This window comes from Acomys minous, assembly GCF_964271855.1.
Source record: "Acomys minous genome assembly, chromosome: 6".
Taxonomy (NCBI): Eukaryota; Metazoa; Chordata; class Mammalia; order Rodentia; family Muridae; genus Acomys; species Acomys minous.
In genome coordinates, this window is record NC_140487.1 from 5970220 (window position 1) to 5983756 (window position 13537).

General features: G+C 36.7%; 1 protein-coding gene across 9 annotated transcripts in view; it reads right to left on the reverse strand.

The window, feature by feature from the left end:
• Positions 1-13537, reverse strand: part of PTPRZ1 (protein tyrosine phosphatase receptor type Z1) — a 184648-nt gene that overhangs the window by 51055 nt on the left and 120056 nt on the right. For all 9 annotated transcript variants that reach the window (XM_084787565.1, XM_084787564.1, XM_084787563.1 and 6 more), the window contains exons 9-11: positions 10020-10204; positions 8917-9043; positions 2241-2287 (exon numbers count right to left, since the gene is read on the reverse strand). In XM_084787565.1, coding sequence (XP_084643691.1) covers positions 2241-2287; positions 8917-9043; positions 10020-10204 — 359 coding nt within the window. The remainder of the gene's footprint in view (positions 1-2240; positions 2288-8916; positions 9044-10019; positions 10205-13537) is intronic.

Here is a 13537-nt window from a genome sequence, read left to right on the forward strand (position 1 = left end):
CTCTTCATGGATACAATCCAAACATCTCCCAGCCTCTCTCATTCACTCCCACACCAAGTTTAAGATCATAAGTTATTAGGAATTAAACAGTGGGTGGTTGAGGTGTATTTTCAGCCCATCTCAAAGTAACCCTGTGGGAAAGCACACTGTTCAATGTATCTGTTTTGACCTGGTCCTATACTATGATAGTTAATTTCCATAGGATGAAATATACTGTTTTGTAAAGTTAAACTGGCTAGCCACTAAACCTGGACCCATCATTTTAAGTCCCACATTCCAACTCCTTTCCCACAGCAGCATAAACCGTTTTCTGCTTTTATGTTATAAAATGGCATTTTTATACTGTAGTTTTTCCATAAATTTCCTCTTTCTTTTTCAGCTCACAACCTTCCTCACAAGGAAATGATTCTTTTTTTTTTTTTTTTTTTAGTTCTACCATGCCTTCTTACAGGTCTTTCTTCTCTGTGAGCCACACATGCTCTTGCTTATTTCCTGACTCTCCACAGTTTTACATTCTGTTTTGCTAGGAAGTGGGATGTAAGAGAGTGAGAATATTGTCCACCAAAAAATGCTCTGTCCCTCTACACAGGTCACAGGATCTGCTTGGAGACAGTCTCTATATGTCCTCCCTGCCTTTCTGGTGTAGTTATAGCAAACAGTCTCTAATAGCTGTAGGCCCACGTGTAGAAAACCACCTCTTGATGTACTTTTTCCGTCTCACACATCTTTGAGTCGGGCTTTCATTAAATCAACCTCAATGAGTACACTTGACTGTGACATCTGTTTCTTGTTGGAACCTGGACAGATATGCTGGGTTATTTTCCCTTCTCCTGTAGAGGAGCCTTTAAGTATAACATGATAGACTGTAATAGACATAGATAGAGATATAATTCAAAACTATTGAAACTTACTTCTCTAATAAGAAGATCTGCTTGTGTTTTCAGTCCATGTAATTGGTGAGACTTAAGTAGTGTGGCATACACACACACATACATACATGCCTATATATGTCACTTAGGATCTCTAATCTTATACTGCTAGAATTTATAGCCTATTCATACAACTAAATGCTATAATAAACAGAACACTGTAGTTTTATATAGAAATTTGTTAGTAATAAACATTGGAAGATTTCAAACAACTTTTGTAATCATCACTTGAGGGCTCTTTAGTGTTAATATTAATTAATAATAAAAATAAACAGGAAATTGTAATCCTGAAAATTATAATGAAAAACAATTGCATACTGTATTTCATACATGATAGAGCTCAAACAATATCATTTACTAGATTACTAGAACCAAGGTTTGCTTTAGTTTATCAGATAAAAGAGATCAATTTAGCAGCATAACAAAAAGATCCTTCTTTTAGCTTGATTCTGTTAGTAATTTTAGGCATTGTTTGTGTACATGTGAGCATCATCATATGGCCACACCCAAAGCTACCCCTAGATAAGTTTTGTGAGCTCTTGTTGTAATATACGTATTTGAGTGAGATAATCCACTGTAAGAAAGATTAGACGTAGATAGAGTAATCCCTGGGGTAATTATATATGTAAAACTATAACCTGATTTTAATGCATTCCTGGATAATGGCATTAGTTACCACCTGTTCTCTGTTCTCCCACAATTTATACATATGCACATGTTTATGTCATCCAGAGTGCCAGGTTTAACAATATAGTTTCAGTTGTGATGAACAATATATTTGGGGTTAGGTTGAACTACACATTCACTCAACAATTGGTTTCTGTCATGTCAAATAGTAAGATAGTATTAAAATTTGTTGATATTCTCAAATGTTTATTTATTTAGAGGACATTGTGCTAGAAATGTATACTCTTTATATGAATAGCTCAAATACAAAAATTATTCCAGTTATAACCTGGTCCATATTTATTATGAGTCTATCAATCATTGGTTATTTATAAACTGTAGCAATTTTAAAAACTAGGAAAATATTACTAGAAAAAAATGAAAAGCTACAGAGTTCCAATATAGCCGTAGCTTATAGCTACAATTATTGTAAAGTTGGTTAGTTTTTTCCATTATAGTTATTTTTGGATATTATACTAATAAAATATCTTCCAGGTTTGTCATAAATCATGCATACTGAATGTGTGACATTAAAGCATAGCAATTAGTCCAACAGTGAATAATACAATAGCATTTAAAATCCAAGAAGTAATTCTAGATTGGCTTTTACATTTTAGAACATTAAATATAAAATGACTATGATACCTTGTTTATTTCTTCAGTTCCAATTAATTCAGGAAAAAGTTCAAGTTCTACAAAGTTAAAAAAAATATTGTTAACAGTTTCATTTCAACTCTGCAGCCTTGTAGGCTTATCTTTCAGTACAAAGAGAGAAAGTTAAAAGAAAACTGAAAAATCATTAATTTTGAAAATATCTCAAAATCAAAACATCAAGTTCTAGTTTTTGACACTACTGAGCAGCCTATGACACCGCACCACAAACTGATGTGTGACAACAACATTTACCTTGATCTGTATCTTCCACTCAAACTGATCTTCCCCACGCCCACCCCAACTCTTGTCACAAGTAAGAAGGAAATATAGAGGACATGACTGTGATAAAACTGAATGTCAAGACAATCCCATTAAAAAAAAAATCAGTGCATCTTTAGGGCTGATAGAAGTAGAGCTGAGGGGGACAGGGACTTTCTAGGGACTTGGGCAGGGTTAATTTTCTGATTTGGTCAACTTCCTGAAGTTCTGACTAAGGGCCAAGTCATTCTTTCTTACTCTTTTGATTTGTGCTTATACTTATCTCAATACAGGATCCTGCATCAGATAAGAGGGAGAGCTTTCTATCAGCAAGCTCCAGCACAGGCTGACCCCAGGGAGAACCAGACAGAAAGATTCCTGTGTGTTTCTCCAGGGAAATTCAGCCAATAGCATTTGTGCTATTGTAGAGACTTCGTAGCCAGATTCATTCAAGTCTGTTTTTTATTTTCCCAACCAATCAAAACCAGTGCATTTTTATTGTTGCTAATAAAGCCTGTGACCATGCGATAGAATAGTCTAGGAGCCCAGTGATGTAGCTCTGTGGTCAAGTGCTTGCCTAGAAAAGATAAAGCCCTGCTTCTTGGTGTCCAGAAAGAAACACAGCACACTGACAAATTCTTGGGAGCTGGTGGGTATTTCTCAGGCTTCAGGCAAGTGTCTGGGTTATTTGAAATTGGATAAACATGGTGGCAGAGAGGGCTTGGTTGTTGTGAAGATGTTTGTATTATGTACAGGCTTCTACGAGGCTCCACTCCCTTGGCAGCTTATCTCTGCTCGACCTTGATGCTGCTTTATCCCTGTGTTTAAGTCTTGACACAATAAGTGCATATTCTAAAGAAATCCGCAGCACAGCCGAACTGATATTAAATATTCATCTCCTTTTGACATCCCTTTCAATACAGACTATCACAAGTTCACTTTTATTACCAGAAACTCCCTAACTATTAATAGATATAAAAGCAATATGTGGTGGGGATGTGAGCTCTATTTGGAAAAGAAGTCACATAACGTCTATAAATGTACTCCTCAGATTTGAACTTAACGCTCTTAAAAGCTTAGCTATTTCAGTTACCTACCCTTACCAAGCTTCTGTGCTATCAAAGTGAAAATCGGCACTGGAAATACTCCTAGACTTAAGCTAAATTCTTATTTCTTCATAACCAGTTGGACTATAAAAAAGGGTGGAAATTTATACAGATCAATTGGTCTGTATTTGTCCCTATGTAATTATTCCCAGACAACTGGGTTTCATCTCTTTTACTCATAATGGTTCCAAGTTACAGTAGTTTCAATCCTGTCAAACACCTGTGCCTTTGTGAAAGAAGACCAACATGTGGGTAGTTAGGCAGTTAACAATCTACAATGTACAGTATCTGAAACGGCCTTCAACTTCTTTTTCTGAAAGTTACAGCTAGGGGAGAAAAGTCCAAATGTGCAGCAATGTTCAAACTCAGTCTGTGAGACACTACCTGAGATTCCCAGAGGCCACACACTCTCATCTTCTTTGAACCATTTTGATGATAATAAGGGCAGACTATAGCGAATTATTTCTTAATGAGGCATATGTTTTTCACCTTTATGAAAAAATCCTCAACAGCTGTATACTCCTTTCAGCATGCTTCAGGAGATGTTTTTGACTTATAAGCCTGTTTACCTTCATCTTTTTAATGGAAACAACCTAATTATCTTATTAATTTGACAGAATTGGCATGAAGGTTAACTTCCTTTCATTTCAATATTCTTACTGTGTATGGCATATTGTACTGTACACTAGTGAGCATTAGTTAACTATATGGATCAGGGCTACTGTAAAATGAAATTGGTATTCTAATCCAAGCGTGGAAGCCCAGAGTGTGAGTGACTGCTGCTGTACTTGAGTTTGCTGTCCCTGTTAAGAACAAGCCTTCCCCTGGATGTCTTAGGTCCTGGATCAGCCTATGTGGATCCTCTCGATCCCATGTCAATCTCAGGGAGCAGGTGCCTTCACAGTGCCAAGCTCAAACTCTCTTCGGACGATCTTTGCTTTGGTTTCCAAATGGACTCAGATCATTTTGGTAGAAATTCTGGGGCTTAATAAGTAGGAGAGTTTTAAAAATTGTTTGTGTTTCCTTCACGATTCCAAAGTCAGACTTTTGAGTATGAAGGGTTAAAACCCCAACATCCAAGGTAGAACTGAATAGCAACATGCTTCATATTCATCTTCCCTTGCTGGTAATTTCTTCAAAAATAGTAAGTAATATTTTAGTAGTATTGGTTTACAGAATATCCTGACTTCAGCAAAATAGGTTCCAAGAAGTCTGGGGGAAAGTCTGATAGTGAGTTTATGCCTGTGTCAGTCTTCTACCCCCCTCTTTTTCTTTTTGAGTGAATACTTATAATCTACATTTGTGTAATAGCTGAACAAACGCAGGTGGCATACTCTGTTTTGAGGCACATGTAATCTTATATATACCTAAAAGTAACACATTAGTACCTTAATATTTTGTAATACAAAGAAGCAACACTGATAAGTTTGACAGCAAAATTATTTAATTGTTTTAAGGTAAGGCAAGTTTCACAGCGCATAGTGTAACAGTAACGTAGACTCCAATTGTTCCAAATTATGATTTAAAACATAACTATGTCATAACATTAGTAGCATGGCATGATGCAGGAGGAGTAATGGCAGATGCAGCAATGCAACAAGGCACCTAGAGAAAAACTGCAAAGCACACAGAGGACAGATAGGAAAATGTGTGTGAATTTATCTGGTCATGTGCTTAAATTTAACACATTTAGTTATCAAAACCTTAAAATATGTATGGAAAAGTACCCTCTTTTCTGTACAATGTTCATCAGAAAAGAGAATTAAACATACTTATGGTTAATTACAGTAAATATATTCATGAATTATTCATTTGTAAATATAATTTCCTAAAATGTCTCTTAAAAGAATACTTCTTTTAAGAGAAATATTTCTGAGGGCATCCTTGAGACTTTAAAATCATTTTCTTAATATGAATTTGTGCATGGATCTTAAAACAGTGCTTGAAATAACACTTAATGGGTGTTAGTATATTTTAATATCATTATATAAAGTGACAAATAAAATTAGTGATAAAGTTATAAAATTATATATTTAAATGTACAATTTAATCAAATTAGGAATTTTCCTCATATATTGAGTGAATACTTGAGACTATGAAAACATGAGAGCAATGATAAATTACCTTCTTTGTTTTATTTGAACAAGATCAATAAGCTATGCAGCATTTATAGAACAGCTTATTTTAAATAACAGCTGAATAATTCAATAGTATGTATTATAACATCACCAAGGCAAGGGAGTGGCAAAGTGAACAGAATGAAATGGCCAGCCCAACACATTCCTATATTAGCCACAAAGATAGCAAAAGTTTGTTTTCCCCAACTAGAAGGTGGTTTCATTGCCCTATGTTTACTATAATAACAACATTTTAGCTAATGTGAATTGTAAGTGTTAATGAATTAAAATTCAGCCTTTAAATTCAGGGGGGAGAACTGTAATAGAGCTAATATTGCCTTCATAGTTAGTAAGAAAACTCTAAGATTGAAATAAACTGGTTCTTGAAGAAGAGACGTTTTTGGTGTGTACAGTTATGAGCAGTCTACCTACTATGTTCAATAGCTTGGGTTCTCACACTCATCCACTCAAATGCCACCATATACTAAAGCCCTAACACTGTACAGAGCGCTTTAGCGGACTGTGCCATCCACAGAGCTTAAATGTAGCATCCCATCATAGAAATGTTCAACAGTGTCCCGATCCTTAGAATAAACAGAAATTAAGTTGTAATATTTATTATTTTGTACACACGAGAAAATACTACAGTGATTAGCAATGTGCCAATATAGACTCATTCAAAGTACAAAGCACTCAGAGGTACGTTACAGAGAAGAAATCCATTTGATTGTCCTCATATGCAATAAGTATCTCAAAATGAAAGAAAAAGAAAAAAAAATTTGAAAGTTGAAAATTTTGGCCCAGTGTCCAGCATAGACCAAGATAAAGTAAGAAAACTCACTTCTTATAAGTTCCTTGTAATCTGCATTATGTACTGAAATGATGGTGATTGAACTAAAACAAAATAATTAAGTGAATATGCCCGATTTAATTTATACTAAAATGCACCAGGAGGACTAGGGAGATGCTTATGTGATGCGTTTTGATCTGTCTGTATATGAATGGCAACCTGGACGATGTTGTCCTGTTACGGATGTCACTTTCTGGGTAGGTACATGTGGGAAACTTTGGAAAGCTGCTGTTTCCGGTGATATCGTGACACAGAATGCAACTGTGGTCAGTTCCTGTGAATCTCACCTTTAAATATGATTTCTTAAAAAGCTCCATTTTTGAGGGGAAAAAACCTAAATAAAAGCAGTAGGAAAATGGTAATATAGAGGCCTTGAGGCATAATATTAAAAACCACCCATGCCATCACCGAACAAGTCATCAACTGTCAGTAGGTAGCAGCCTTCCAGGGTTTGTGGCGAAAGGAATGCATTGTGGTAGTAAACAGTCTCATGTCCCTTACTGTTACAAGTCAACTAGTTAGGACAGTCCACACAAGGTGATGAAGCACACTCATTATGTGAGCTCGCATCCAGTTAAACTACTGCCACAGCGTTTAAATAATGAAAGCAAGGCATTTCCCCCTCCGTACATAAAACAGATATGTCATAATTATTATGACTAGAATCAGGATGGGGTGACTAAAGAACATTCACATTTATGTATGCATATATGCATTTGTGTGAGTATGTATATTGTGAGGCATGCTTATACATACATGTACACACACACACACACACACACGCACACACACATGCACACACATACACACCAATTCTGACACTTGAAAACTCCTTTCAGTGATAAAAAGAAAGCTAGGTAAATCTCTAAATCATCAAATTATGCCTATATCTTGATTTGTTTATTGCATATGTTTGGGATCAAAGAGATTTTCCCTTAATGTTTAGAAAGGGTGCATGCAGTTAGAAACAACTTTTGATTGCATAAATACAGTTACTATATTAAGAAAGAGAAAAACATGCCCCACAATCAAATTATAAAAGGTGGAAAACTGCTCGAAGTCAACCTTGAGAAGCTCTGTATAGACACTTGAAAATACCTGGCACGATCCTAGCGTATACTTACTACATGCTTTGGGGGCTGAAAAGGAAACAAATACAAGTGAAACCAACTCTTAAGCAAGTCCAAAATGAGTCTCGATGTCCGCTTGATGACTTTTGCAAACATGTATAGATCTTGGTTTTCTTATTTAATTAGTGCCAATATTTTATATTTATTAATACTTATTAATAATAAATGTACAGATTGCCTTTATTGAGTTTGCTAAATAAAGAATTCCAAGCCTCCTGGAATTACCTGGGAAACCAGACATAACAAAAAAAAAGTTTTCCCTTTGTTCAAAAAGAAAAGTCAGTTCTGTGTTTAAGTTTTGGACAGGTCTTCACCAGTTTTCACTCCCATCAACAATGAACATGGGTTCTCTTGTTACATTCTCACCAGCATTGGTTGTCTTTTTTTCCCTCATGAAGGGAGCCATTCTGACTAGGGTGAACGGGAATCTCAAAAAGGTCTTAAATTTACATTTCCTCATGGCAAAAGATATTGAATGTTTGTTAAAATATTTATTGGCCTTTTGTCTTCTTTCTTTCTTTCCTTTCTTCTTTCTTCCTTCTTCCCTCCCTCCCTCCCTCTCTAGTTTTGAAAATGATTTCTTTATTTTTCTGTCCTAGGTACCATGTCTATTTTTACTGCTATGCTATTCACAATAGCAGCAAATGGGACTAGCCTAAATGTCCATCAGCAGATGAAGGGATGAAGAAACTGTGGTCCATACACACAGTAGACTGAAGTCACTCGTTACAAAAAGTCATGACATTGGCAGGAAGATTGGTGAAGCTGGAAAATACTGCATGAAGCTAAGTAACCCAGACCCCCAAAGACAAATACGTTGTTTTTTCTTTCACATGTGAATTCTAGATTTTAATTTTCATATATATGTAGGGATGGGTTTGTACAGGTCATAAAGCTAGAAAGGACTCTATGTGTGGGAAAAAAAGATGTCCTAAGTGTCTGGAGGTAACAGAATATACATTACGTGGAAACAGAAGAGTGGCTACTGAGGGTAAGAACGGGACCAGTGGGAGGGAAGTGGAGAAGAGTGCAGGAGTCGACACACACAAATATGTATAAAAAGCCATAGTGAAGCCCATTTCCATAAATGCAAATAAAAAATAAACTTTATAAAACCACCTAAAAAACAGCAAACACATGTGCTGAGTAACCAAAATGGCTTCCTTTACTCAGAAAACAGAAGGGCATCTGGGGGAAAACACTCACCGGCATCCTCGGTAGGCATGTCGACTATCAGCTGGTCACTGTATTTTCCATATAAGCCATTAGTGCATATGGCCACTATTTGAAGAACGTAACTCATATTAGGGAGTAAATTACTGAGAATAGCACCCTAGAAGAAAGATATTATGAATTATGCAAAATGTTACTCTCAGAAAATCATTAAGAGTGAAAAATTAATAACTTCTCTTTATTTTATGTGTGCATACATGTATGTGTATTTGCATGCATGTGCTCTTACAAAGCAATATGCTATCTTCTTTATGAATTACGAAAGGAAATATTTGTTCATGAATTCCTCAATTCCCCTATATCATTATCTCTATTTTTTAGACAAATAAATGTAAGAGTAGCTAAAATTTTTATTTATTGTATCCATATGCTGTCAAACATGCTGATAATAACAGGCTTATTTAAGTAGGTTCCCAGGGCCTGCGGTCTTGCTGCCTGGGTTGTAGAGCTCTGAGTCTTTTCTGGTGTGGCAGTGTCTTCCTGCACCTGCACCCAGATGAGGGGTGGCCAGTCCACCACCATAGGGCCCAGCCTTCCCTACCAAATCAACGTCTAACACTGGGCCACAGAAGGATCCTGAACTTTAGTTTCTGTAATTTACACGCATGGCTAAGGGGGCCTTTTATGTTATTCTATTGTCAAAGTTCTGACCCAGTTGCCATTTCACATTTGCCACTTAGGAATCTAATGCAAAGCAAAGGACTTTTGAGCCCCCTACCTGTTTTTCTTTCCTCCTGAGATAGTATAGAATACACAACTTGTACAAGGTGAGATTCTCAAGCCAAGTGGGAGATTATCACTAGAATACTTTATATCACTTTATTTATAAAGGAGGGGTGCACTAATAATGTCCAGTGCCTATGTTTTCCATACATATCCAACTCTCATAATGTTGTTAACAGTGTATTTACTTCTATCTTTTAACTGACACCATTTATTATGTCCGTGTTCCTGGGAACACCTTCACTCAAAATATAAAGTGACTAAAGGCAAAAACACATAATTATTTGCAAGTTCTTACCTTGGAAGTCAAACTATACTGTTATCAGACAGAAAGTAATTCATCTTATAGTTACCAAGTCCTGATAGCCATCTGTTAAAAACTCATGCTTGGTTTGGTCGCTCCCCTCCAGCGGCTGGTACAGCACCGCAAACTTCTCAATCATGGTGTCGTAAACAACGCGAGGTCGTTCCCACGTGACCAGGAGGCTGGTGTAATTTTCAGGGTCAGCCTGCACATTTTCTGGTTCTGAACTGCACACTTCGGGAAAAGAAAAAGTCACTGGCATAATCATTGTTGGCTCTCTGGATTTGTACTAAGCAAAACATATTCTGTGAAAATTTTAACTGTTATTTTTTTTTTTTTTTAGTTCCATGTGAAGTAAAATATCTCTTTTTATCATGGTGCTCTCACTTATGATGGTTTTTTTTAATGCATCAAATAGGATTCTGTAGGTTCTTTTCAGAAGAATAGGAGGATGTTTCTGGCTCACAGTTCTGGAGTGTGGAGGTCCTGGTGTACACTCAGGTGAAGGCTTCATGACTATCATGCATTTTCTGGGAATATGTATGTATCTCGTTGTCTCTATGGTTTTTCCCTCTGTCCTTATAACACCACTAGGATTTGCTCACAGATACTCCACCAACAAACTCAATCTAGTCATTTTCCAAAGTCCCTACTTGGAAACACCACACTCTGACTATGTTCTGCCCTCTTGATACCATTAAAATATAATAAGAACCCTGGCTCCCTTTCTCCCTTTCTTCTGCTATTGCCCATAACATGATTTTGAGAGGATTTGGCAGGGACACTCATATTTAGAAACAATGAACATAAGATATTGTCAAACTCATGGTGTCTGCATACATCTTATTTGAGACCTGACAAATATATTTATCTTAGGTCTTAGAAAATTTCCATTATGAATTATGGCTTATAGTTGGACAATTTAGCTTAAAGAAACCCTGAAATAATTCAACATCCCCAACCCTCGAAAGCCGTATCATAACTAACATCACCAATTCAGTCTTCTTGAGAACCAGTGATGAAATGCCCCTTTGGCATCATTAATAAATTAAATAAATAACTACAGGGAATTAGAGTATTTGTCCCATATGGAAATAATATTGTGAAAGAAACTTTCAAAACTCCTTAAAGTAACCTTATGATCACGCTGGGTAGGGATTGGGCTCAAAATTCAGTCCCATCAGAAACAGTCCTGGTGCCATGGAAACCTGTAGGTATCTTAGATTGACCAATCATCACTAGCAAGACATCTGAAAATATGCCAGCAGCTGCTGCTTCATAGGGATTTTTTTTTCTCTTCTAGTTTGTAGTTCGCCTCATAAACACTTGAGGGCAACCACAACTAACAATTCCCCACACAAGTAGGCTTATTTAAACAAAGTATCCTTAGCAACTTTAGGAGATCAACTCTGTGGTTGCAGTGGTATGTTATTTATCCATAAAAATATAAGAGTATGCTTTGACTGAATACATGGATACATTTACACGGGTCAGAGAACTTTTCTGCAAATGAGTAATGTTATTTTTTGTTTGTTTAGAGGAGACTTAGGATGAGGTGTTCCTTTAAAAGTAAGAGGATTTTTTTTTGTGGAAAAAATGTGAATTCAGACCAAAAATATGTCTTCTAAGAGTATGTTTCGACTATACTGCATAATGGTCTTTGTGGCTCTTCTGTCATTTTCCAGTAGATGGCAGAAGACCATCAGACCATCTCAGTGAGAGCAGCACATAAACTGTCATTAGAAATCTGAGCTGATCTCCTTTTACTTTTAGAGGCGAGCACCTGTAGAACATGTAAGAGGATTCATGGCAGTATAATTTTTAGATTTTTTCCCTCCTAAAATAAATCCCTCTTTTCAGAGAAGTGGGATGCTTCTAATGTGAATTAGACTTTTCAATATTCACTCTATAAAATTCATTAATTCAATGCCTCACACAAAACAAAGGTCTTGAGAAAAGTAGAAAGTGTTAGTTGAGATATGCCCAAAGCACTCTTAGCTAGCATCTCCAGCTTACCCATATCCGTTTCGTCTGACTAGTGACAAATGGGAAGTGAGACTTTCCAAGGAAAGTTTTATTTCTTCGACAGTAGGTTCTCATTTCTTAGCTGTCTTACTTACAAATAATATAGTCATATCAGTTATTTTAATAGTTTGGGCTTGTAAAGTATTCCTCCCTTATTTCTTCACTTCCCTCTCTCGGCCCCTTGCACCGTCATAATTACTCAATCTCTTGCTTTCTCTCTCTCAAAACTGTGGGGTTCTGTTTGCACTGGCTGACAACTCCTGATCATGGGACCTGCCTTGAGTGTGGTTGTAATGCACAGTGTCACTCATTACAGAACATTGACTTCATTTCTCCCAGCACGTGTCTACTGGCCACAGCTCCTTGGTTAGATGTGGGACTCAATGCCTATGTCCACCCCTTTGTGCTGGGATTTTGTCTGGCTGGAATTGTGCAGGTCTTGTGTGCACTGACAATCTCAGTGGGTTCTTAAGTGCATCTGCTCTGCTGTGCCTGGAAGACACTGTTTCCTTATATCTCTGGCTCTTATAATCTTCCCTCCTCTTCTGCTTAACTCTTTGAGCCTTGAAGGGAGAGTGTGACAGAGATCCCTCTGAAGGCTGAGCATCCCGAAATCTCCTGTGTTCTATATATTTGCCACATGTAGGTTTGTGTGTTAATTGCCATATACTACAAAAATGTTTCTCCAATGCATACATCATATGTCTATGCATATAATGGTGTGCCATTGTTTTATTGCTGTATCTATTCATCAGCAGAATAATAATAGCAGACTTTCCCCTAGGGTACATGGCCTACCTAGCCTCTGGTTCTTGGTCTTGTTGACAATGTAGAGTATGAATTCCATCTTATGAAATGGGCCTTACATCCAATTTTTAAAAAAAGTGGTTGATTATTTCTGTAATATTTGAGTCACTATTGTACCAGTGGGCATATCTTGCAGATACGCCATTTTTTGTAGTTCTGAGAGTTCACAGCAGATGAGACTGATAATTAATTTTTCTCTTCTGGTAACATGTACAGTACCTTCAAGCAGCATGACCGCAAGCCAGAAGGATGAGACTTCCACTTGAGTACCAGCTAGAGTTCTCCATGCTCTATGACATAAGCACATGGCATCTTCAGCAGGTGGATCTTACTGTCAAATTCTGGAGGGTGTTTGGAACTCCTGTTCAGCCCCATTAATGAGCAACTCAAAAAGCCGTAACCCATTCTTAATTCTTGGGTCTTTTATTTGGTAGCATACAATGACTTGTAGGTTATTGTTACCTCTCCCCATAATATAGTAACTCAGTTTAAATTCCCTTTAAATATGTATATATTTTAGGAGGCTTCTATGGCTTAAAAAAATCCTTCACTTCCCTGGAAGGTTTCCCCTATGACTTACTAGCTAACTCACTTCTGTGACTTCTATTTTGATCTTAATTTTAATCAGAATATTATTTTTAAAATATCCCTGTTGTTAATTGAAAACCAATAGTTTAGTAATATAAACTTTCAGCTAAGCTTTATTCTTTGTTGAAACAGAGGATTTGAAGGGAT